Source organism: Pavona decussata, unplaced genomic scaffold (assembly GCF_977016875.1).
Source record: "Pavona decussata unplaced genomic scaffold, jaPavDecu1.1 SCAFFOLD_121, whole genome shotgun sequence".
Taxonomy (NCBI): Eukaryota; Metazoa; Cnidaria; class Anthozoa; order Scleractinia; family Agariciidae; genus Pavona; species Pavona decussata.
Genome location: NW_028145535.1, coordinates 427,501 through 452,500, shown reverse-complemented (window position 1 = coordinate 452,500; position 25,000 = coordinate 427,501). Strand labels below are relative to the sequence as shown.

Here is a 25,000-nt window from a genome sequence, read left to right as displayed (position 1 = left end):
ATCTAACTACCTCTCGAGAACAAGCTAAAGATCACTGATAGCGAAAAACTGTAAAGTATCGCATACCGTAAAAAGTGTAAACTGCCGTCAACGAAACAGCCGGAGCTTTGTCGTTCTCTTCCTTTATCTCGTGTTCAATTGGAGCAGCACTTTATATCGAAAATACAATTGTGGAATTTGCTAGCCGAAAACGACCTGTGAAGAAATCGAAGCTGAACCTGCAGTCGAATACGACGCCACCGGTTGTTTTTGCTGGATTCCATCAAAGTGCTTTCTTTGCTAACTTGACATTGAATGGAGCCGCAACGAAGTCGTTCACAATCACTGAGGATTAAACTTGTTGCTCGAGAGTAGGACAAGCTGCTTCTCTTCGTGGAGAATTTCGGCATCTCGGGGTATCATGGCTGGTTTTTGTTTCGTGGACGAGATTTTATGTTCGCGAGCGATCTCGACCAGGTGAGCATTGATAGCATCATGTACCGGCTTGAACTCTGTCAGTAATGGTACTGAAATTTATGTTTTCGTTATTTGAATTCCTTATATCCAGGCCAGCACGAATTGCTCTCATTGAATTACAACTATAATATTTGCCGTCGTGTGAGCGAGCTTCGAGCTTATTAATTAAACTCGTTTAATAGCTTGTTGCATGGCTTTCTCATTTCGCCAGACTGAAAGAAAACCATAAATACACTTGAATGAGATGGGCTAAAACTTTTCGCTTTTCATATTTTTCAGTTTTACCACATTTTTAATTCAAGGACTGTTAAACAGAGTTCAACCCAAGAGAAAATGTCGCAAATACGAGCTTGAGTATTTCAACATTTCGTTCACGAACAGCTTACCGTCAAAAACGTTTAGAGCGTATGTTGTTTTCTGGTACTGGTTTATCGACCAGCAGGTTTATCTCTTCTTCTGTCACAAAAGCAAACCGTTCCCCCACCTTGACATTCATTTTAATTGCAAACTTGACGCTCCTTGAAGTTTTTGAAATTGGGGGATATCACTTGGGGAGTACCCTCGGATATTCCCCAGTCTTAGCTGGGGTATATTCGGTCACGTGAGGCGTTTAGACCAATCGCGCGCGAGCGAAAATATTTGATGGATTATAAATATATATATATATATATATATATATATATATATATATATATATATATATATATATTATTATTTTTTTTTTTTTTTCGCTCGAATTCGCGCGGCTTAGCTCCGCTCGGGCCGGCTCGGCCCGACAAATTTATTAACCTTGCTACGCTCGGGCCTTCGGCCCTCGCTTCGCGAGGAATAATATCAATGACTGTTGCTAATGAGGATCACACAACTTTCAAGCTAAAACTCGCTTGAAATGTGCGTTTTTGTTGCTCAATCTAAAAACAAATCAAGAGATGGGATGTTATTCAAACAATTATCTTTAATCAGCGATCGATCCATTTTCAAGAACACGATAGAAAGCACTTCTAAAAGGTTACAATTGATGGTTTGCATGTGACGTCATGGCGGCCATGCTGGTGATAGGAACAATAAGATTTTTCTCCTTTGGGAGTTACCTGCCATTTTTTTGCAAACTTTGTGAACAAATTTTCTTTTGTTTTGTCCACCAACATGGCGGCGATACAAACCACCTATAGGTTATTTCCGAGTTGCTTTGAACCTCATTACGAAGGCGAAGCTAAGTGCAAAAATTTCTAAATGAAAATTAGTTTTGTCTGCAAATGAATGAAAACTAACTGTTATCATAAAATCTATGCACCAAGCCTTGCTTTCATAATGAGGTTCAAAGGAACTCGGAATGGCCTATTGAATTAATGTTGAAACTAGCCTCATTTGTCGTGTATATTTTAACTTGTACCCAAGCGCTACATAAATTCAACTTCTATCCATTGCTAATAGTTAGCAAATAAAGCCTTGATTAAATTATGGTATTCTGACAGAAGTTCCCGTGGAAAATGAAAAATTGCCTAAAGGCCTGTAGCCAACACTGTTTGACTATCTACAAAACTACGACTGAACTAGTTACTTGCACTTCTTCTTTCGACTCAATCTTAAAGATATCGTATACAAGTGACACTTTGCCATTAAAATACCACGAGATGAAGCGACTCTTGATCCCACAAAGAAAAAAAAATAAATAAATAAGATTTACAGCTTCATAAGCTCATAAAACGACACATCGTGAATTATAGACTTGCAACAGGCCGAAAGTGATCTGACTGGTAAGCGACATCTGTCTGTGTAGAGGTTTATCTTTCGGCAGCTTTGATTGGTTAAGATTAGACGGAAGAAAAGCGCCAAAGCTTTTGGAAAGAAGACCAGACGTTTTGGGATGAGCCCATCATCTTCAGTGGAAATGCACTGAAGATTTGGATGATGGTGGTGGGGGTGGGGTTGTTCATTGAGGATATAGGCAAACCCCCAAAAGTTTAGACTTCTATTGAAACATTTGACGCTTTTCGTCCGACTAATCTTAATTGTGACGTGTTTCATGTAATGCCACGCGGCTACCGAAGTTTCCAGTTGTCACTAATAGTATCTTTGATTGGTATTATCTCGCATTAAACAGCAACGCCCGGTATAACAAAGACCAAGTCTGGACATTCACAAGTTCAGCTGTCAATCAAGCACAAGAGCGTAAAAGATTGGCAAGCAACATGCGTCTTTTGTACGACAATTACTGGCACAACTGGATTTATTTTCGGAATTAACTCTGTCAAGAGATTTAAACATTCCTTTTTTTGCTATTGTTCTATATTTCGGTTTTTAGAAGGTCTTAAGGCATTTTTTTTTTTCGTATGACGCTGTTTTTCTTCAAATGGTCCTGTGGGATGGCAGTAAAGACGGGTGTTTGACACTCGTTATCACTAACAACCGGCGGCCACATAGTTTAGCTAATTGACAGGTCGCCAGTAAAATTTGTTCTAAAAACCGACTTCTTACAACTTAAGCATTTTATTCATGTATGGCTGCGATTATCCATATCCCCAAATATTTAGCAATTATTATTCAACACATTGTAACAATGCCAAAATGTGGTCATGGTGCACTTAATATTCGTCGTCTGCACACAAGAGATAACCTGCGATATACGTAATTTCGTGTGACGGGGAGAAAAATGGTAGAGCGCTTTAAACACGTAACGACGTCGGAAAAACATCTCCAACTTTTCTGAAATTAAAGCGGGCTTTGTTATCAATGTGTTGAACAATAAAACAATTATCCCGATCAATCTTGCGCAACATCCACGCAATATTCCGAGCGATTTCGCAGGATTATTGTTGCTTATTTAACAAAGTGGAGGTGGATATTTACCAAGCCACAAGCTAAACATCTACCACTATCCACCGTTCCTTAGGCGAATAACTGTCTTTTTTTTTTAATACATGTATCTATACAAACCAGTGAATACGGATGCTTAAATCACTCATTTTTTTTAGACAAATTAGGTCACGTGCGAAGGAAGTCCAGGAATCGCGCAGTTTGGGTATTTACCAGTATTCACCGGTTTGCTGTATACTAAGTAGGGTTAATGAAAGAAACCCTGGATACTGCCTGGTAGATAAGTCAATAACAAATGCTTTAAGCTATAACCTACATGTACGATAAAAAAAAAATAAATAAATAAAAAAAAAAACCTCTCTTTCAGTCCCTATAAACTCTTGGAAGTGTCACTAATTTTACTTTTTTTTTTCGAAAGGGAAGCGGCTCTTTCTTGAGGAAGATGAACTTGTAAATGTGGGCAGTTTTTATGGGCGAAATTCAGTCATGGACGAATTAACCGTTAGTCACTGTCATCGTCAGCCTATTCATGGGCAGTAAGCAGTACCAACATCGCCAAACATACAACACTGACCACCAGAATGAGCATTCCAAACATCATATTGTGTAGCCTCAATTTCTGAAAAAAAGTGAGAACAAAAAGATTGTCAAATATAAGGTTTCCAACACCAAAAGTTAGTGTCCCGTACACACTGATCTTAGTAGGCCTAGGGGACCTTAAGCAGCGACAACAAAGACGACATATCCAGCAAGAACGTCAGAAAACAATAGTTTTAGTTAGCAAAACATTGGTCCTGTACGTGCGTTTAATATAGTATTACACTTTGGTACATTCTTTGTAGTCCTCTGCAAAACGACAACGTGAAATATGACCAAACTCAAGGTTTTATGGAGAACGTAAACGCACGAGGATAGATTTCTGAACTTGAAAGCCCCCCCCCCCCCCCCCCCACCTCCTACGAAATCAGCTCCTGGATAGGTCGGCCGCATTACGCAAATGAAATGGGTTGGAATTACCCCAAGTTACAACATGTAGTTTCATTTTTTTGGTGAATTCGCCGTCCTTATTGCTTAACGTCCTTAGTGAGTGGCCAACATGTTGAACCTTAGGGGTCTATTCCACGTACGTATAAATATACGTAAGTCTGTAGTCTGATTCGCTAAGCTACTCTATATATTGCGAGTAGCGAAAAGGATCTCAACAAGCGCAGTTAAAAGTTCAAAGCGGCAATGCAATGATGTAAAATTGCAACCAGGACTTAAAGTAGAACTATTACCCTGCAACAGATGGGCTGACTTGGGCTGGCTCAGGGCTAGGCTGGGAATGGAAGCGAAGGGAAGTGAAGATAAGGGTTGGGATGGGACTAGACGAGATAAGATAAGATAAGATAACATATGAGGTTATCCGAACGGGGCGTGGGAAGAGGGTTACGTACACCATGCAGAAGGTAAAAGGCAAAAAAAGACAACTAACACTTAACTAACTACAAATTGCCACCTGATCTTCTGTGAGTTTTATAAACAAAACAACGTATAATAGCTTATGTGCAATTTGGTCAAGCTCTTTGGAAATCGCGCACAGGCTGCGTTTTGTCTATTTAATTGCTTGTTTTTTCCCATCCACCTGCGAGTTCGTTGGCCACTCAGCGAATAGCCTGCAAGCAAGTTCTCCAATCGGGGTCACAAGCAAGACATGTATTTGAGGCGCGAACGACGAGCGAAGCAAACCGCGAAAGGATTGAGGAGGGTGCTCCCGCCGGCGCCCCAATCCTTTCGCGGCTTGCTTCGGTCGCCGCTGGAGCTATGTCCTTTTGCCGCTGACCTAATAGAGAGCTTGCTCGCAGGCTATTCAACGAACGACTATGTACGCCAGTTGCCAATTTTCAAACTTGCGACCGCCTTTAATACCGTTTGGGCTGGGCGTAACAACATCAATGTAGATACCGATACAATAGATTTTTTTCTTTTCAAAGGAACGATTCTACATCTACATTGGTAATTGGCAGAGGTTGCTCATCTCGCCAATGACCGCCAATGATTCCACAAGTTCTCTTTCTCCATAAAGACACATAGTCTGAATACCGTCCAAAAAGTCTCACCTTTCGAATGTCATCAAATGTTTGTCTGGCAGGAACTGTAGCGACTTCCACCTCATCATCGTCAGGTCTGGAAAGCACGCGGTAATTATCACCGTCCGACGCTGTGCTACAAGCCAAGTACAGTTCAAAAAACACCACCGCGGCAATTCCCAGCAGATAGACTATCAAAACATAGACACCTGAATCCTCAAGGTGAAACGCTGGCAGAATACAACCCAGGAAAATATTTATCACTGTAGAACGGAGAGGATTAAAGAGTAAGGGCATCAGTGAGGATAAGTTACCAAAAGACGATGCTATATGAGTTAATGTTTATGTTTATTTAAATTCACACATAACGCAAAAAACGAATTACAATGTGTTTACAAGTGAAGACGAAAATAAGAAAAGTTAACAGATTGAGAATAAAACAGTATGCCAGGGACCGCGTAACAAAGTTTAAGAAGGGAAAGTTTACCAAAGGAAAACGCGGTTAAGCGGCAAAGACAAAAAACAAACCGAAACAAACAAACAAGAAAATAATTGGAAAAGTGTGTTTAAGATAACGTTTTCACTTTGAAAGCTCAAAGATGATATAGACAGCCAACAGTCGTACTTTCCCCTCAGATAACGCGCGCAAAATAACGGTAAAATTAGACAAATTAGAAAGGTGAACGAGAAGGGATGGGAGAGAGGGCCCTCCCCCCGCCCCCCCCCCCCCCCCCCCCATCCCGCGTTTCTCACTAGATCCATCGCGCGCTACAAAAAATAGGATAGGAAAGAGACTGCTTGCAGTGTAAAGCTGATAAGTTTCATATGAGTCTGTGAGTTAACTAAATAGGGGATATTACACGGTGGCGCGAAGATATGAATTTTATTTTCGAGTGGTAAAAACAAAGGTCACCAAAGCGTATGTGACACAGGTTACCATGCAAGCGTGATTTAAGAGTTTGTATGGAGTTAAAATTAAATCGAAATTTAGACATCAATTTTCCCTAAAAATCCCACAAAAAATAAAGTCTGAAAAAACTTACCCGGTGTGTTTTGCTGTATTTTCAATGCTCTTCAGTGCTTCCAAACGCTGTTTTGAGCGGTTTATCTCTCAGCAGCTGGTCCACGTGCATCACTGTATTATGTTAATGGAAGGTAGGAAACTACAAGTCGAATTTCAATGAAATTTGGCCCGTCATTTAAGGAGAGCACTTCCAAAACCTCGCTAAAATTTGCTTTAAACTTAAGCTCTCGCTTACCTGCCTCACCATATGGCAAGAAGGATGATGTGCGGTCCCTCCTGGGTAGCTCATTTACGGAGGAGTTTATTTATTGAGACACAGGCCTTCGTTGAAAACAAAGTTTATTTCAAATCGGGTGCCATTTTTGCCGCCGACCGAGCTGTGTCGCTGGAATGTTGGAACAAACTCACGGTCAAACCTAGGCACGAGTACAAAAATCTGCCCAGCCGGGGAAATCCACGGGAAGCCTTTGGCACCTAACAAACCACACACACCCCCTCCCGGCTAAGTGCAGTTCTGTACCAGCCATCCGACCTTGTTGTGGCCTTTTTCAGTAACGCGTAAAACATTATTTTGTTCATCAGTTAGCCTGCAAGATGGTATAATTAAGCTAGGTTCGCATTAACGTGACAAGAGAATATAAATAGATATACAACTTATACCGAATTACCTCGACATATTTCAGATCCACGAAAGTGACTACATCTTGCAGCGGATGTAACTTCGTACCAAAATTTGATTGTGTTGACTGTGACCCACCGAAAACGACTAAACACTCATCGCTTTTACCACCACTAGGTAAAAGAACTTTTGTTTTTATGAATTGAATTGATAAGGTCAAATAGCCACCTTGCAGACATACAAATAATGATTTTTAGGACGTTATCTCTTCTTCAGAGTATAGCCTTCACATACACATAAAGAGAATGCTTGTTTTTACCAATTGACTTCGTATGGTGAATTGGCCATCATTAAAGCGTGGAAAAGCTGACGTTTCTGAGACATTTTACCGGTTACATGCCACTTTGAGAATATTTAATCTCCAAAGTTCTGCTTTCTTTTCCAGATTATGCTTAGATGCTTGGAACAAAACGTAAGCACGCGCAGAAATTTTATTGGTTTAAAAATGATTGATTATTTACCTTTTATTAACTATTATCTTAAATTTCTAAGCAGAACGGCCAGTTTGCAGTTTCTTCGTTCAACAAGTGAGGTATTTTTTTTTATTGATATAATTTTAGGTAATGCTAATGATAGTTTAACATCTCTATTTTTTTTAACTGAAAGTAAGTTTACATTAATATTTCTTAATTATATAATTAGTTCTACGTAGTTTAAGGATTTCGAAAGCTTTAAGATGGGTCTTATGCAAGCTTCTGAGGTGATGAAATCGTTCTCTCATGTCTACGCAGTTTAAGGATTTCCTTTCCCCTGTTAGCCTTCAGGTGGCAGCCGAGATGATTAATCCACAAAACTGTAAAATAATGTAATGTTTTCTTCCTATAAGCATAAAACAAATACAGTGAAGGAATTTAGCTTGCACGCAAACCGAGAAATCGCGTTTTAATAGCGGAGCTCCGCGCGCCGGAGGCGCGAGGGCGGAGCCCCATAGCTAAGATAATTTGGTAACCTGTGAAAGCGAAAAATTCTTGTTTGGTTATGAGGTTACTTGTCCGTCAGATGGTCCGTAAGCAATCCCACAATGCTAATGCGCCCGTGTTTGCTTGGCGGGAAGTTGCATGGCGAGATGCCTTTACAACAGAAATGCTGAAGAAATTATTTTTATGAACATTTTGTTTTGGAGCCGTGTACATGCAATGCATTTGCGCCGCTCTGCTCTCATGCGCTTGGACTGTATAAACACGCACAAGTTTTAAACACTCTGATATTTCGGGGTACCACTAAGCGTTAAAGCGTTAAAATTTTTGTAAGGTCCAGAATTATTTTATTAGGGGCGATATTAACTGAGTTATGATTTTTCCAACATTTTTATCCCAGCGCCAAATACGTCTGGGAACCCTGTACGGTAGCAACAAGATTTGAACAAAAACAATCGCTCCGCAATTAAATTTTGATACATTTCTTTGTCGTCCTCCGCAAAACAACAACGTGAAATGACCTAATTTAAGGGATTTGTGGAGAACACGAGCTAACGACGGTGAATTTTCCTTTCTGTGTTAACTTGAACGCAACTCCTACCAATTTAGGCAACTTGCTGGCTGTTTACTAGTCTTATGCGTTTCTGAGCAACAATCAATGTTGTTTTCTTTATTTCACGAGTTTCAAGCTTTACAAATATACTTCAATCGCTTCGATAGGGTAAATATTCGTAGGGAAACTAAGTTTTGAACATTTTTTTTCGGGGCAGTTTCGTTCGCACCGCGCGGCTCTCATTCAGTTGTTATAAACATACTTGTAAAAGATCTATGCAAGGCAACCAAGAGTGATTTCCCCGTGTTCTCCTTTTCTTGAAATTTATTTGGATTTCAGTAGGAGTAATATTGACTTAGTTGTAAATTTTACACATGTAATGAAGAGAGAATATAGGTTTAATTCAGGAGTAAACTAACAACGATAAAACTTAATGCCAGGCATCAATTTATCGTTCACCTGCGCTGTGAAGCTTCCTACCGCTTGAAAATCCGCGAAAATAGATCGACAAAAATAGAAAACGGTGGATCTAAACAAGGAACTTACGGAGTAATTTCTTCCACTGAGTTTGACCTGCTCCTTCCTCCCGTCAAAAGGGCACTGTTATGCTTGGTTATCATTCGTTGTAAGAAGAAGTAGCGAGGTGAAAGCACTTGTTTGCCATGACTGATTTCAGTTTCTCAGCTAAACAAATGTCAATCTGATCCAAGTTTTTAGCTTTGATGCAAATGATATTTTACTGTTTCTTGTCAGACACGAAAACTTAACGTTTAGAAATTTTCTTTCTAGCTGCAGCACTTAATTTTCATGTATTTGTGGTACAAACAACTCGGCTTAAACAGTCGAACTCCAAAGAACTTGAAAGAACTCGTTATTTTTGGACACAAAATGAAGAAACCAACGAAATGTAGAACTGGCGTGCTCAACCTATCTGGAGCGAGTATTTTCGCCGCTCTACCTATCAGGAGTATGGACAGTTTTTGCTGCATATGCTCTAAAGATATATATACCTGCAGAAAGGATGAGGAAGTGGTAACGTTATTACGTTCATACGCTAAGCAGATTTCTATAAATGCTATGAAAAAAATCAGAGCTTCGCTTTTAGACTTGGCTGAATATATATATTATTCCATAAACAGTATCTGTAGATTTTGCGTAGACATAAATCTTTGAGCGCCCTTTATTTTTCCACGTAGGGCTGCCTCCTACACCGTTTCTTTTAATTTGTTATGAAAGTGGAATCCCACCCGAACTTCTTTCGGCTACTAGAGCTTACACACTCGATTTATCTGCATGTTTTGATTTTTACGCCATCAAAAAAGAATTAGGCGAGCTTACTTTAAGTATTTCTTCGTTTGGGTATTCTGTTTTTGAAAAGAATATTATAATTTTAAATGTTATTTTAAGGATCGTTTTTGCATTTCGCTTGATCTTTTCGAATTTGTCAGTTACTTTGATCACTACCAATGAAGACAGCTTTTAAACATGTGCGGTTGCGGGTTTCCCTCGGAGCTCCAACCGTATTCACGACTAGGTCCATAGCAAATACCTCAAATATATGAGGACGAGCCTTTGAAACTCGCGCTGGTCTTAAAATTTTGTCTCGAGCTTGTTATGTCTGTATCACAAAAATTTTCACTTATTTTTAATTGTGTCCATTTTTTTTTTGGCAGAGTTGGGATTTAATAGTATACTGTTCTCTACAATGACCTTTCTGTGGGTTTTGACAGTAATCACTCTGAGCCTGTCAGGTAAGCAAAACTCGTCACTTGAGGAATCTTCTTCCTGTCCAACTTTTAGAGTTATATTATTACAAAATAAAGTAATATTATGCTATTTTATGAAGGTTGGTAAACAATAGACATTGTCCTATTTAAATTGTTAATCGGGGCAATTACTATATACTTAAAAAGTGGATAGTATGTTGGCCCGCTCTGATTGGCTGCTAAAACAACGGATAGCAAGTGCTATTTACGTCCAAACAACTCGCGAAGCTCGCGTAAATTACGAGAAAATGGTTTACCAGGTAGCCACAGTAACAATCGAACAAATTTTACAAACAAACGAAGATGCTATTCCCGCTAACACGAAGAAAGCGACGAAATACGGTTTGGGAGTTCTTGCAGAAATGACAGAAATAAACGAGTTAAAAATCATCCTTTCCTTGCTTTATGATCTCACCGTTTTAGAATAAATTAAGACAACTATTCACCTTAGTGTCTGTGGCCAGTTGCCACTTCCACTGCGGTGAATAGTTGTTAACCAGTCAGCGAACAGCTGTAAAATTGCTTTCAAGAAAGCTTCCCTTAGTATGCGCAGTCGTTTTAACAAGTGGCACAATGAATTAAAAATTAGAATAGCCACATACAGTATTACAAAAGTTCAAAAGAAAGTATCTCTCTCATGGGCATTTATTTCAAATGCCACCCCTTAATAATAACAAACATAATAAACGCAAGTTAGATCTAGAGTGCTCCTCCACTCTCCAAACACCAAAATTTAGATTAAAAAAAATAATAATAAAAAATAAACAGATGTAGCCGAGTAGGAACTTGGATGGACCAATCTTTGGATTGCTCGATTGGATTTGGATTGCTCAGCTTCAAAAACCATGAATAGTTTTTTTGAGAAATTCTTGATGTTAATGAAGATCACATTTCCAAACCTTCAAGATAGTAATTTCCTTTGTTTTTATGTTGTTTTTTGTTTCCTTCTTGAATTATTAATGAGTCCGAGGACGGAAGAATGAGAACCTTGCATGGCATAATAAAAGGAACGAAAAACATTTACAGCTCAGAATAATCCAATTTAGGATCATATGAAACGATAATCACTACAGAAGTGAATGTTAAAACCACCTTCTTAAATATATTATAATAATTTCGTTGAGCATTGCGGCGTATTTTGTGGGGTAAAATGAAGAATTCAGTGGGCTAAAACATATTTTAGCCCGCTGCTGTGAGCCAATCAAAAAGAAGAAAACAACGTTAAGCCAGCCAATCAGTACTGGAAATCAATTTAACCGTTCGCGCGGCTTTCTTGGTTGTTTGACTGGAAGCGCAGCCATCTGTAAAGGAATTGTTTTGGGCTACAAAATGGATAACTCTAGCTAAAAAGAAGTTCCCTAAATAGAAATCCCAGAATCAGTCGCTTTTTCAGTGTTTCATTATTCCAATCCAATGTCAGGAATCTCATTCAAATCATTTCAAGGACGGTGCGTACTTTTGTTACTGTTCATACGTTCCGCGCATCTCGAGAAACTCGGGTTTCCTATAGGTGGTGCCGGTGTCATCTAATACAGGGAGATTTTTGCGTGGTTTTAAACTATGCGAAGAAAGTAGAACTTAGCCAGTGCTCTTGGTATTCAAAAAGAAAATTTGGGGTAACCATGAATTTTTCAGAGACAATTGAGATTCAGTTTGGAAAAAAAAAATAATAAATAAACGCCATAAATTGCTTTGTATTTTACTTTTTATTAGAATCGTTATTGCTTAATTCTCTTTAAAAAAATACGTGGTTACCCGCAATTTTTGTTTTGGATTTCAATAGCCCTTGCTAACATCTGCTATTCCCGCATAGTCATAAAACACACAAAAACACTTCTTCATTAGTAGGCACCGTCCTTAAAAACTTGACACCTTATATTAAAAGGCAGATATGTCAGTGTGTTTAGAAGAAATAAGGCCTCTACTATAAGAAATAGACGATTCTATTGACATCATTCCGTCTAGTGAGACGTAGACGAAATAGCATCTTAAAACTTAAGACTATAAGACTTAAAATCTCATATTAATGAACGGAAATATAAGTGTGTTTAAGGGAAACGTCTGTCTTCTACTACTAGGAATTGAAGGGTCCGTTAACATCATCCCGTCTAGTGATACTTGTACGAAATGGCAGCCAGTTTCTGAGTGCACTGTGACGTGTGGAGGATGGCACAAAGGATGTTACGAGAAACTGCACCGCAAAAGTGAAGTGCAACGAACAGGCCTGTCGTAAGTCACTAAATGACTGCTGTTACTCCTTTAGTAACCTTAGTAGTGTGAAATGTACCGTCTCTTGTTACTTAACCATGGCAAACAAGAACGTCGTAGCTATAGAACTGTGACATTCGCAAGAAAAAGAATTAAACCAAGTTGTCTCTCCTACAGCACCCCCCTGTAATGCAGGACTAGACATCGCAATTCTTTTGGACAAATCAAGGAGCATTCTTGAGGACGACTTGGTGAAAGCTCGAGACTTCGTTAAAGACCTGGCTGCAGAGTTCGACCCTGGAAACGATGGAGATCACTTTGGACTTATAACGTTCAGGTTGCACACTTTTTAAAAAATGTTTTATCATAGCCTGGCTGTCGTGAACGTTTATAGCTTTTTTGTGACTTTTTCAGAAGTATACCTCGAGACAAACTAGTTTCGTACGTTAACGTTTAGTTATTTTGATATCATCAGGTAGGTATTACCTCTTTGTAACCAGCAAATTGTTAACCTATTCACGTGTTTATGCCATTGTCGAATTTTTCTACTGACTTTGAACACTTTCTGGTCATATTTTTATGTAATGGCTTTTTGTAGTTTTGGACACGAGTCGAAAAATCAACGATCGCAGATCTAAGATGGACGACCTTTGAAAATAGCGATAGTATCATCATCAGTGGCGGCCGTCTGGGATAAACCAACGTGAATTGATGCTAACACTCCAGAAGTCTTAAAATTGAGCAAAATCTTACGAAAAAAACAACAAAATGTTATGAGAACTTTAAATTTCTAAGGAAAATATACCTCTCAGATTCAACGAACGTTCGCCCTTTCAGATATCGTACCAAATTGTTTTCGGACAAACTTCTGAAAAACGTACAATTTTGTAGCTGTTAGTCATATATTTAAAGAAAGTAATATTTTCATGTTCATGTTCATGATCATGAAGAAGATGATTGAGATCGTGATGTAGATTTCTTTGAAAATCTTTGTCTCTATCTAGAACTGACGTAAAGGTAGTGTTCAAATTTGCCGACTCACAGTACTACGAGAAGAACGCCCTAAAGCAAAGATATCCAGCGAACCAGCAAGATATACCGACCCCGGACATTCCCGAGATCCGAATCCGGGACTTACTCGTACTGATTTGGCACTTAAAAAGGCGAGGGATGAGCTGTTCACTGTAGCTGGCGGAGACCGGTCAGACAAACCCAATGTTATGGTCGTGCTGACAGATGGCAAACCCAATCCCATGAACAAATTCAACAACATTATAGGACAACTAACCAAGGATTTTAAGGTGAAAGACTTTTATATTTGTAAAAAGGGTTCGATGGAAGCTCGTTTGTTCAATATCCCATAATTTTACTGAACTGTCCTTTATGCTGCCATTATCCGGTAACTTTGCTCAAATTTTTGTTGATCTTGTGGATTGTGCGGGATAAATTTACGTCCTAATAGTAATCAGCATATCCTAGTTTGACGAGCTCTGTTGGAAAAGCCGGAGTATATTCACTATGTGATTGGTCCGTAAGGTTCACAAGGAGAGTTAAATTTAAAAAATTACACAGATTCAGTGAGTCCAACAACAGCTAGAGAACAACTTGATAAGATTAAAAAAAAAGGTACTTGGTACACTAATCACGTAATCGCAAATTTTCCAAAGACTATTTGATAGTTGGGAAGGGTACAGAGTTTTTTGTTTTGTTCTTTTTGTTTTTGTTTTTGTTTTTTTCTTGTTGTTTTTGTTGTTATTGATGTTTTGAACGAAGTGAAGAAACAACTATAAGGGCCCAGTTGTTCAAAGCCCGGTTAAGCTAATCCTGGGTTAACATAAACTTTGATTTAAGTTTAATGACTAATGAATAAAGATTCTTCCAAAAGATTTTTATCCTTTAGTTTTGACTTAGACTTTTCTTTACTATTAGGTTAAAATTAGCTCTTGAAAAACTTTAAAATAAGCGAGGACAGGTGAAAACGTCGGTTAATTTTTAATCGGGGATTAGTGTTAACCGGCTTTCGAACAAGTGGGCCCAGATCTTAGGAACAAAATTGATCACACTCTTCAACCTGTGTTCAAGAGTGGCAAAATATGCGAAAACCTCAAGATGTGCGAGCCAAAACCACCTATAATTAGAACAATGCGTTGTGTACAGTTATAAATGTGAACTTTGTGATGCAGAGTATGTCAGTATACCAGCCGACGGACATTTACACCAACGTATTGACGAGCACCGTTATTCGGCAATCGGCAAGCACTCAAAGAACGACCACGGTCTGGAAACCATCGGCGACCTTACCAACAACTTTTCCGTTTTAAAGAAGTGCAACGGAAAACTGGAGTGTCTTATTTATGAAATTGAACACACAATCAGACTCCATACGCACAAAACTATTTATTTAATTTGTGACCTTTACATGTATATTTTACGTTTTACCGCCTTGCACGGTATATACTAAGTTGTCCATTTCTTTTCTTTTTACTTGAAAATGATGACATTGAGTCATCCAAACGTATTATAAAACTTCTTTCGCTTATCTTTATCATTAGATGTTGAATTGATGTTGTTCTTGTTTTAACGGCGTCTTCTATTCCCATGTTATAGATAAGGATAGTGGAGAGTAGGTAAGAAAGAAAGAAAACAAAAAAGCTGCTTTCTTCTAGAAAAAGAGCAGTGTTATTCCAACCCTAAAACTTTAAGGACAGGAAAACTACCGTAAGCGGTAGCTCATGTTCTTTTGTAGAACTGATTGGCTTAAGGTTGCCCTATACCTTTAGAGGTGTCTCGCGTCCAAGCGATGTAGCGCGCCCGGTTTAAACTATAGATACCTGAACCCTTATATCAAATCAAAGCTTATAGAGCCGGCTTTTAAACTATACCAAAAGTATTGAAATAAAGTGAATTGTCGAATTTTTTACGACCTCTAAATGTGAGTGTCCAAATCACCTTTTGAAAGCTACAAGTCAAAGCGAGTTTTATTTATTTATTTATTTTTTTTTTTTTTTTGCTAATTTAATTTGTTCCTCAGTTTCCGGACCCAAAGCCCTAAAAAAAAAACGTGTCTGAGTTCTTTGCCATTCAATCGCAATGAAAAGTTACAAAAAGTTACGCTTTCGGAAAAAAATATTTCGAAAGTAAAATTCGCAGAGACGTTTTTGTTGTTTATATGTTTAACTAGCTACTTTCTAAATTTGAAGGCAACGAACAAATTCCCTTTGAGTTTTAGCCCTTTCAAGTGTCTCCTCCACGTGAAAAAATTAATTTGAAAAAACAGCCGGCTCTACAAGCTTTAAATTTGTTTTTATGGGGTTTAGGTATCTACTCTTTGAACTGGACGCACTACATCGCTTCGACGACAGACACCTCTGAAGGTATAAGGTAACCTTAAAAACAAAATAGACCCTTGGTAAGCCGCATAGATATTTAAAATTCAATAATTAGTAAATACGTTTTAGTAACTTATTTAACCACTACGTTTTATAGGCCAAAGATGTCCTCGTCATTGCAGTTGGGGTTGGCAGTGCAATCGACAAGCAAACCCTTCAGCGAATTGCAGGAACCGGCAATCCTGTGTTTCATATCAATAATTTCTCACAGTTAAGAAATAAAATTGATGAGATCAAAAAAACCATTTGCCCAGGTACGTCCACTAATAAACTAGTCTCCAATTAGTAAAATACTTACGTAAATTGTCTTTTAAGTTCCTGGTTGAAATAAAACGTGGGTAATACTTTTGACCCGGGTTGCATGAGATGCTCATACCAAATCGTTACTGCTGTAATAATACCGACTATGCTACCAAACCATGAACGTCACAGAGGACGAAATCAATGTGTCGGTGTTTAATGATTCATAAGAAGTTATGTTGTTTGACTTTCGCTCACTCCATTCTGTCTACACTGGGTGGGTGGCTTATTCTGCCAAAGTGGACATATAGCTTGTTGCTTTTTAATCTTTGACCAATTGCCAGCAAGCCTCGAAAATTTTCCATACGTTTATTTAATAAATAATGGCTGAACAATTTTGACATTTTGTTTTACACAAATTGGAATATTCCTGTTCTTATGAACAAAATTGTTTTTCTAATGGTTCTTTTCACACCGTTGATTCATTTTAGTTTTCATATAATCTTTGAATCAACTCCTCGTCAATGTTTATCTCTTTCTTGAGTTTTGAGGAAATCTAGATATATACAATATCACCAAAGGTTACACATTCAATATTTTAGTCGCCCTATATAACGCCATACTCAAGCAGTTTAAGGCCTGTTAAGGGCTTTTAAGAGGAAAAATGGTTTATTCTAGATAACTTTAACAAATTCAATGGCACTGAACTGAAATTTGGAAGATAAAAAGATCTTATCATTCTGAAAATTTCTAAGCATAATAAGTAGTGCTATAGATCACGTGACATGTCACGTGATCGGTTTTGTGAAAAAAGCAAAGATTTGACAGGTAGGCGACGGTTTTAAGAGAAAACATCAAACAAAAACGCGTTTCTAATAAAGATTAAATATCTCCATCGCTTCACGTTTGGAATGATCGTCCATTGTTCTCCAGAAAACAATTATCAGCACAAAGGTCATTTTTTAGTCCACAATTCAACCTTTGATTGTTAATTTCTCCAATTTAAAAACTTAAGGACAGTCATTTCAAACGTAGAAAGTTAACTATTTAAAATCTTCTTCGGAAACACTTATTCAGTTATCTATATAAAGAAAATTCGCCGCCATATCGCCGATTTAGGTAATTTTCATTTTTTGGTCACGTGATGTGTCACGTGATCAAAATTATACGTTAAGGCAAAAGAAAACATCAAGTTTTATATTCAAGGAAAATTTCATCCTGTTCTAGGGAGAGAAACCAAGGATATAGGGGATCATTCATAATTTCTGAACACCCTTCAAACCCAGGCCTTAAACTGCTTGAGTAACTTCAATCGCCGCGAATTATTAACTGAGAGAGCGGAGGAGGAGGATTTCATACGGCAACAAAATAATAAATTATTTACAGGATGCTTTCGTGTACGCAGTCCGTTTGAGTGAACGCGTTTTTTGTCTTTGTGTGTATCTTTTTGTTTGTTGTCTGTTTTCGGAATAAAGTTAAATGTTTTTCTGAAAGATTACCAAAGAGGGGTCGTAGGGAAGCGGATTGCGACCCCTCCATTACTTCGAGAATACGAAAAACTATAACAATTAAACTTAGAAAGTTGAAAGAACGTTCGGAGATGTTTCCCTTGAGGTCCGCAACGGTATGTGATGATCGCATATGACGTTGGAGTTACTTCATAGTCTTTAAACTGTGGCCATCTATGATTTCTATATTCCCTTCAAACCTCTAGTTAGCCACCACCAAGGAGCCAAAACTGTCAAAAATCTAATCAAAAACTATAGAATAACATGAAACCACTGAAAGAGCATGAATAATTAAAGTAGGAAGGAAATTTGTTTTCCTTAGAACAAGAGTATTCCAGTTTCTTCAAGAGTTTTTATGGAAACATCAAATTGTTTCTACATCAATTCCTGAAAGCGACATTGGGTTTGGTGACACCAGCTGAACATTAAAAACGTCACAAATGTTGAAATGTCCGCACGTGTAGACTCCTTCTCCATCCCCCTGTCAGTCAAATGTAGGGTATACTCTCTCATGGTCCTGCTATCACTCTTAAATACATTTAAGTGTGTTGAAGACAAAATTGAACGTGGTTTTATAATTCTTTTTGTTATTTTACAGATCTAGATTAAGGGACTGCAACAAGGAAATCACAAACAAAGGATCTCAAGATAAACAATTGACAGTAGTGTTTGTAAAAGAACGTCAACAAATATGTGCTTCAGTAAATAGAAATTAAAGCAAGAGATGATATGACATCGTTTACCGTTGTGCTAATTCTGGCTTAGCTATTTCCGTTTTCAACCTTGGTGGTGTCGACGTTTTTGGTTTTTTTTTTATTCCGCCCCGAACTACACCAACAAAACTCTCTTCCTTCTTCCGTCGCTCGACGTTTTCAAATATCCCTTATAAAAAAATTGATTTCATTTGGACCTTATAACTCACAGATAAAGTTAAAATGGAGAAAGAACAAAGAAGTACGTAACCAGCCGCAAGCGAGGATTGTGGCTGATGTTCTTATCATCTTTTGACGTAGTTGGTTCGTTATCAGAGTACACACAGAAAAAATGAACTCTGTGCTTTAAATCGTTTTTTGATATCACCTATACCGCAGGAAATTCCAAACGTATTTTATTGATCTTCCAGGCGATCTTTTGAACGGAAATTCACAGAGCAATTTGGTTGTATTATGTTATTACGAAATGAGGTCGGGAAGGACAGTAGTAATTCTCCTACTCATATCAAGTCAAGAAAACTTCAAATTATACAAAAACGAAAGATATCCAGGTAAACATAAGGTGAAAATTACACACTTCCTTCATAGGAAAAATTTCTTGCACTATTTAGATATAGCACTGCGCGCTTTAGCCATTATTCGTTCTTCTTTTCTTTTTTCAATCACACAATGTTTCATGTTTACCCTATCTAGACTGGACATTTTCGTGTGTTGTATATTCTGAGTCCGGATCGAGGCTGGTGGGTTATTAAACGAAGGGATTTAGAAAACATTAAAAAACAGGGAAGAAAAGAGTCACAATTTAAAACGATAGAAAAAAAATTGGCAGAAATGTTTTAACAGTAGCAAAAAGCAACAATCCAATCTTTATTCCCCCTTTAGTTGTCCTTGCACAAGTGCTAGCCTAAAATAAATACGAAAGTTCAGTTTCAATAGCCAAGAGTCTCCCTTCCCTCCTTTTCATAGGAACAGAGGTGTGCATTATCACCTCAGCACATTAAACTGCGTTGTTTGGAAACAGCATAAACAATGTGTCGAATTGTCATCGGTAATTTTGTTTTCTATCCTGCGTTGACACGAGATATTGATAGAAATAAACCTGAGATTGTGTAGGAATTAGGCTAAAACTGTAAAACTTATAGACCCTACTACCTCTCTCCAGTATATTCTGGGTCCGGATCGAGGCTGGTGGGTTATTAAACGAGGGGATTTAGATAACATTAAAAAACAGGGAAGAAAAGAGTCACAATTTAAAACGATAGAAAAAAAATTGGCAGAAATGTTTTAATAGTAGCAAAAAGCAACAATCCAATCTTTATTCCCCCTTTAGTTGTCCTTGCACAAGTGCTAGCCTAAAATAAATACGAAAGTTTAGTTTCAATAGCCAAGAGTCTCCCTTCCCTCCTTTTCATAGGAACACAGGTGTGCATTATCACCCCCAGCACATTAAACTGCGTTGTTTGGAAACAGCATTACCATGTGTCGAATTGTCATCTGTAATTTTGTTTTCTATCCTGCGTTGACACGAGACATTGATAGAAATGAACCTGAGATTGTGTAGGAATTAAGCTAAAACTGTCAAACTAATAGACCCTACTACCTATCTCCAGGACAGAACTTCCTCAAGTATGTCACAAAAGCCCACAATGTCGCATTAGAAACGGGCAAGGGGTACTGAAAACAAGAATTTGAAAAATGGGGGAAAACTGTATGTAGCGTATTTATAGCGAATACACAGAGCCTTATTGTTATGTCAACCTCGTTTTCACATAAAGTTAGCTCTTGAGCCACATGACCATGCGAATTGTCTGGTTGTAGTTTGTTCCTCGAAAGAATAAATCGGTTGGACTTTTAAGACGCGTAAGTCTCTTTCCGTAGGTTAACAACAAAACACTTTAGAGTGTACTCGTTGACAAACAGAAGGTCAACGAATTTCAATACAATCATTTACGTGTATTTTCTGCTATAAACGTTCTCAGCTCTTCAGTTCTCGCTAAAGCTAGCCTTAAGAGAGACTACCCGTAAGAACCTCAATTTCAATTTTCATCCAGAAATAGATTTCGCTTATAGTTCTTCCACCAGCTTCTTTTGGCTAGTAGGTAACATATATGAAATAAGACCAGAGAAATTCAACTTTCTTATTTTTTTCTGATCCCAACTTTTGGCACCCCCTGCTGTGCTCTAAAATCAACGGCGAGATCACATAGGTTGCAAGACTTGCGGCCGTTAGTTTTGGAAACTACGGATCATTACAAAAAACTCTACATTCGCTAGTTATAAACGATGACCCTTTATCGTAATAATGTGATGAATGGCAGTCATAAACTTTAACTGGTGTAATAAATCCGGGGGAACAAAGTTTATCTACTTTGAGCACTTATCGCAACATCCAGTTTAACTAACATTCAGAGGAAGAAATTACAATACTGGTTCGTATTCAAAGGCTTCTGTATACATCAGTGGAAAGTTTCATCCATCGTCTGTTAAAATGTGTTAAAACATTTGGGCGCACCTAATTTCTCTTCCACCAGTACGAGGTAAAAGTTGTAGCATTCGTTTAACACGGCCATATTACCATCGAACATCTCATGTTCCGTGCATAATTTTACAGAACTGGCTCGTCGTCACAGGTCTCTCTGCTATCAGTGGAACGTTCCATCCATTTTCTGTTTAAAGCTGCTAAAACATTTTGCGGCAATCCAGTCTCTCCTCCACAAAGTGCAAGCTGAAATTTGTGATATTCGGCTATCACCTCCATATTGCCAACGAAGATGTCATGAACAAACGCTTGTGAGAGACCTATCGCTTGGAAAGTTCTCCACCAAGGAAGAGTCTCTTTCTAATTTGATCATAATAAAAATGCTGCAAAAGTTTTACCAAAGCTGCCATGTAACGAGATTAGTCTGGAACAATTGAAACAAATTCATTGTCCATGATGTTTTTTTAATAACTGCTGACCAGTAGGTTTAGCGGTACAAGTACTAGAACTTTTGGCGCAGGAACACTTTGTGATCATAGCTCCCAGGTTCTCCACCAGCTGGTGCTTGGTGTCCCTCGAATTAAAAAAACTTTCAAAATGGCTACAAATTGACTTCAACATCTCAAGATTAAATAAACCGAGTTTATATTTCTCATACAAGTCACAAAGATTGTAAGCATCAAATTATATTGAATGTTGGACTGACAATTGATCATACACCTCATCCACTTGTTGCAACCAATTTTCTTCTTCAACCACGGCACCTACTTCATCCAAGGAGAATACATAACGAAACAAAATGTTGTTTAGACTGTATTGCGCACTTGGTGGATGAAAATAGTGGTAAGTTGTATTCTAGCACAAAATATAAAAAAAATACTGAAATAAAATAAAAAAAATAAGGGGAGCCTTGAAAAGTGCGCTTGTGTCTGGTTTCTGGAAAGGCACTCTCCCCTTGAAAACAACCGTGTGTTCTCCTCTGCGTGGCTCAGTCTCTGATTTATTTAGCGTTTCCGTGGACGTCTCCAATCATTAAAGAAAACCGAAAGAAGCTGCCTACGACTCTCTTTCGCTGACACGAACCTACAATTGTGAAGGTGGTGGCTAACGCAACTCACAACATGTATACGTCAAAATATATATTCTCCCTACGTTCTTGGTTTTTTCTTTAGCATTTTCTTTAGAGCCGTGAGAGTTCAACATAGCCGCCATTTTCAATCCTTCCATAAGAAAAGACTACCCTGGTGATAGATAGTGGAGACTACAGGGGTGGATCCAGAGTAGTTCAAGTGATTTCCAGAATTCACTCAAATTTTTCCAAACCTACGTTTGTTATTTCTCAGGTTCTTTCTTGTAGCTCAAGAAACTACTCAAACTCGGTTGTGATTGGCTATCCAGGCCACAAACTACCGTGGAAACTACTGACAATCGTTATAAAGGGAAGCATCTCCTCGAACGTCCCTTCTTTTGTTCTTGCTCCGATTAGAGTTCATCGTTAACTTGCTACGAAGGAAGACAAGGGAATTGAAATTATAAAGCTATGGCTCGAGGCGATCCAGTTTGTCGAAAGGAGGACTGTTCTCAGTACGATGTTGGCTTGGTTTTCAAGGGAATCAGCTCATATTCGGACCAGGACAAGCTCAAGTTCATAGAGAGTGTGTGGAAACCAGGTGAGCTATTTGATTCCCAGCATCAGTGGAATGTTCGAATTCTAACCGTCATTTTGTGTGGAGCTGGCTGAAAAGATTTCCCTGGCTAGCATACTCTAAATATCTCGATGGTGCATTTTGTTTACCGTGTGTTTGTTTTGGAGTCCAGTGTGGGCGAAATACGAATAAACTAGACAAATTGTACAAGTCTCCACTCACACTTTGGACGTCCGCCATTTCACGTTTTAGCAAACACGCAAGCGGAAAATCGGAGATGCATAATTTTGCAGTGATTGCAATGTAGAATTTTCTGAGAAATATGAGAAGAAAAGCGGTCCCAATTGATCAGCAGATCAACAACTTACTCCAACAGCAAATCAATAGAAATCGTGAAATTCTGAAATTCCTTTTTAAAACAATAATTTTCTGTGGTAAAAAACAACATAGCCCTCAGAGGTAGACGAGATGATGATCCACAAAATGCTAGTCTTGCCGGTAATTTCCAGGCACTGTTAGAACTTCGAATTGATAGCGGCGACCAAACACTAAAACTTAACCTGGAAACTGCACCCAGAAATGCAACATATATCTCTAAAACCATTCAAAATGAGATGATTACAACTGTGGGTGCTATCATAGTGAATAATTTGTCACAGGAAATCAGGGATAGCAAATATTTTTCTATTATGTCTGATGAAGCAGCTGACATATCAAATAAAGATAATCTTTCAGCGGTGATCATATTTCTTGAGTCAACCAAAACAGTCAGAGAAGAATTTGTGGGATTCTACCTTTGTGAGGATGGAACAACAGGAGGAGCTATCAAAGATTTATTAATTGGTGCTGTAGCTGATTTGGGACTATCTATAGATGACTGTCGTGGCCAGTGTTATGATGGTGCAGGCAATATGTCTGGGCGCTTGAATGGAGATTCATCACTTATTAGGGCTGAACATGACAAGGCTATTTACGTTCACTGTATGAACCATAGGCTTAACTTGTGTGTTGCTGACACATGCCAATTACCACTTGTTAGAAACATGATGGATGTTGTTAGAAAGCTCTCAGAAGTTTTTGACAATTCCCAGAAAAGACAACAGCACTTGATCAGCAAGATTAGAGTATTGATGCCTGCTGCCAACCACTTTGTTTTGGTAAATGTGTGTCGAACAAGGTGGATTGAGCGTATTGATGGTATGGACCGAATTGTGGAGCTTCTTCACCCAGTTGTAGCTACACTTAAAGACATTTGAATGAACAGAAATGCTCCTGGCCATGGAAACTGGAATCAAAACAGTGGAAATGATGCACAAGCCTTAATTAATGCAATCACATTTTCCTTTATTGTTACCCTTGTTATTGTCAGACACATTTTAGACTTAACCAGACCACTCACAGTCAGGCTACTAAAGAAAGCAATGGAATCTTCTCAAAGCAAAAGTGGAAATTGTTCTGTTAAAATAAGCCTTATCAGATATGCAAACTGACATTGATACTAGGTACCAACAACAACAACAACAACAACACTTTATTAAAAATAGACAGTTACAAGGTGTTTATATACCTACCCGCAAATAGCTGAAGCTAGTCGAGGCGGGTAGGTATGTTTATACTTAACTAAATACAAATACATTTGGTGTTTACAACTGAATTGACTAAAATAAAAGTTAAATAAGTAATAAACAAACACGTGACGCAAAAAAAAGGGATTCGCTAGCTGATAGAAATTAAAAGATTGTTACGTATTCACAAGACGTGTTTCAGTACAGCCAAGCATGCCCAGAATAATTCAGAGGCAAGTTCACAGAAACGATGCACCAGCCCCAACCCCTGAAGACTATAGGCCTTATCACGGTTTTCGATGCCATTTTGACGAGTAGGCAAACAGGCTTGAAATAACAGTGTTTGTATGGAAATCAGATGTCTAATATTTTTCATAAAACATCACTTCTGAAAAATTCATGAATTGGAACCCAAATTGGCACTAGGAAAAGGATTTTAAGGAAAGAAATTGGAGGGATGTAGCTGTGCCACTAAGCCTCCAGTCGTGTTTTGAACTTTTCATACATTTGTCTGTATAGCGAACCGCCGTAAACTGCTTCTAAAAATAGTTCGCGGGGAAAAAAATACAGGGAAATGTATGGAAAATTCAAAACACGACTGTACGCTTTCTGGCACAATGATATCCCTCCAATTTCTTTTATTTAAAATCCTTTCCCTATTGCCAAAAGTTTCCAATTCATGAATTTTTCAGATGCGATGTTTTATGAAAATTATTTGACATCGGATTTCCATACAAACGCTGTTATTTCAAGCCTGTTTGCCTACCCGTCAAAATGGCGTCGAAAACTGTGATAAGGCCTATTACAGGATCAATCTGACAACAGACCTCCTTAACCATGCTCTTGCACAATTGGACAGTAGATTTGAGGATGATGTTTTTGTGTGCTACAAAGGATTTTCAGTGATTCGTTCTATTTTGTTTACTACTAACCCCATTTGAAAGGATAATGTTAGGGAGTTTTGTAACCAT

At 38.2% G+C, this 25,000-nt stretch overlaps 2 protein-coding genes, 1 long non-coding RNA gene and 1 pseudogene across 3 annotated transcripts in view; 2 read left to right on the top strand and 2 right to left on the bottom strand.

The window, feature by feature from the left end:
• The window catches only part of LOC146469648 (zinc finger MYM-type protein 2-like), a 2,768-nt gene extending 2,475 nt beyond the window's left edge, over positions 1–293 (bottom strand). The window contains exon 1 of the mRNA XM_085123070.1: positions 1–293. This exon is cut by the window's left edge and continues 719 nt beyond it. The gene's annotated coding sequence lies outside the window, so the exon portion shown is untranslated.
• A 3,393-nt stretch (positions 294–3,686) lies between these two features.
• The window catches only part of LOC146469644 (ferric reductase 1-like), a 52,573-nt gene continuing 31,259 nt past the window's right edge, over positions 3,687–25,000 (bottom strand). The window contains exon 13 of the mRNA XM_085123072.1: positions 3,687–3,892. Within this exon, the coding sequence (XP_084979198.1) occupies positions 3,797–3,892 (96 nt within the window). The 3' untranslated portion in view covers positions 3,687–3,796. The remainder of the gene's footprint in view (positions 3,893–25,000) is intronic.
• On the top strand, positions 7,491–12,809 carry LOC146469647 (uncharacterized). The gene is made up of 4 exons (XR_014867175.1): positions 7,491–7,577; positions 10,189–10,266; positions 12,360–12,510; positions 12,667–12,809. It is a non-coding gene; the product is annotated as an uncharacterized LOC146469647 (long non-coding RNA).
• Positions 22,359–25,000, top strand: part of LOC146469646 (52 kDa repressor of the inhibitor of the protein kinase-like) — a 6,064-nt pseudogene continuing 3,422 nt past the window's right edge.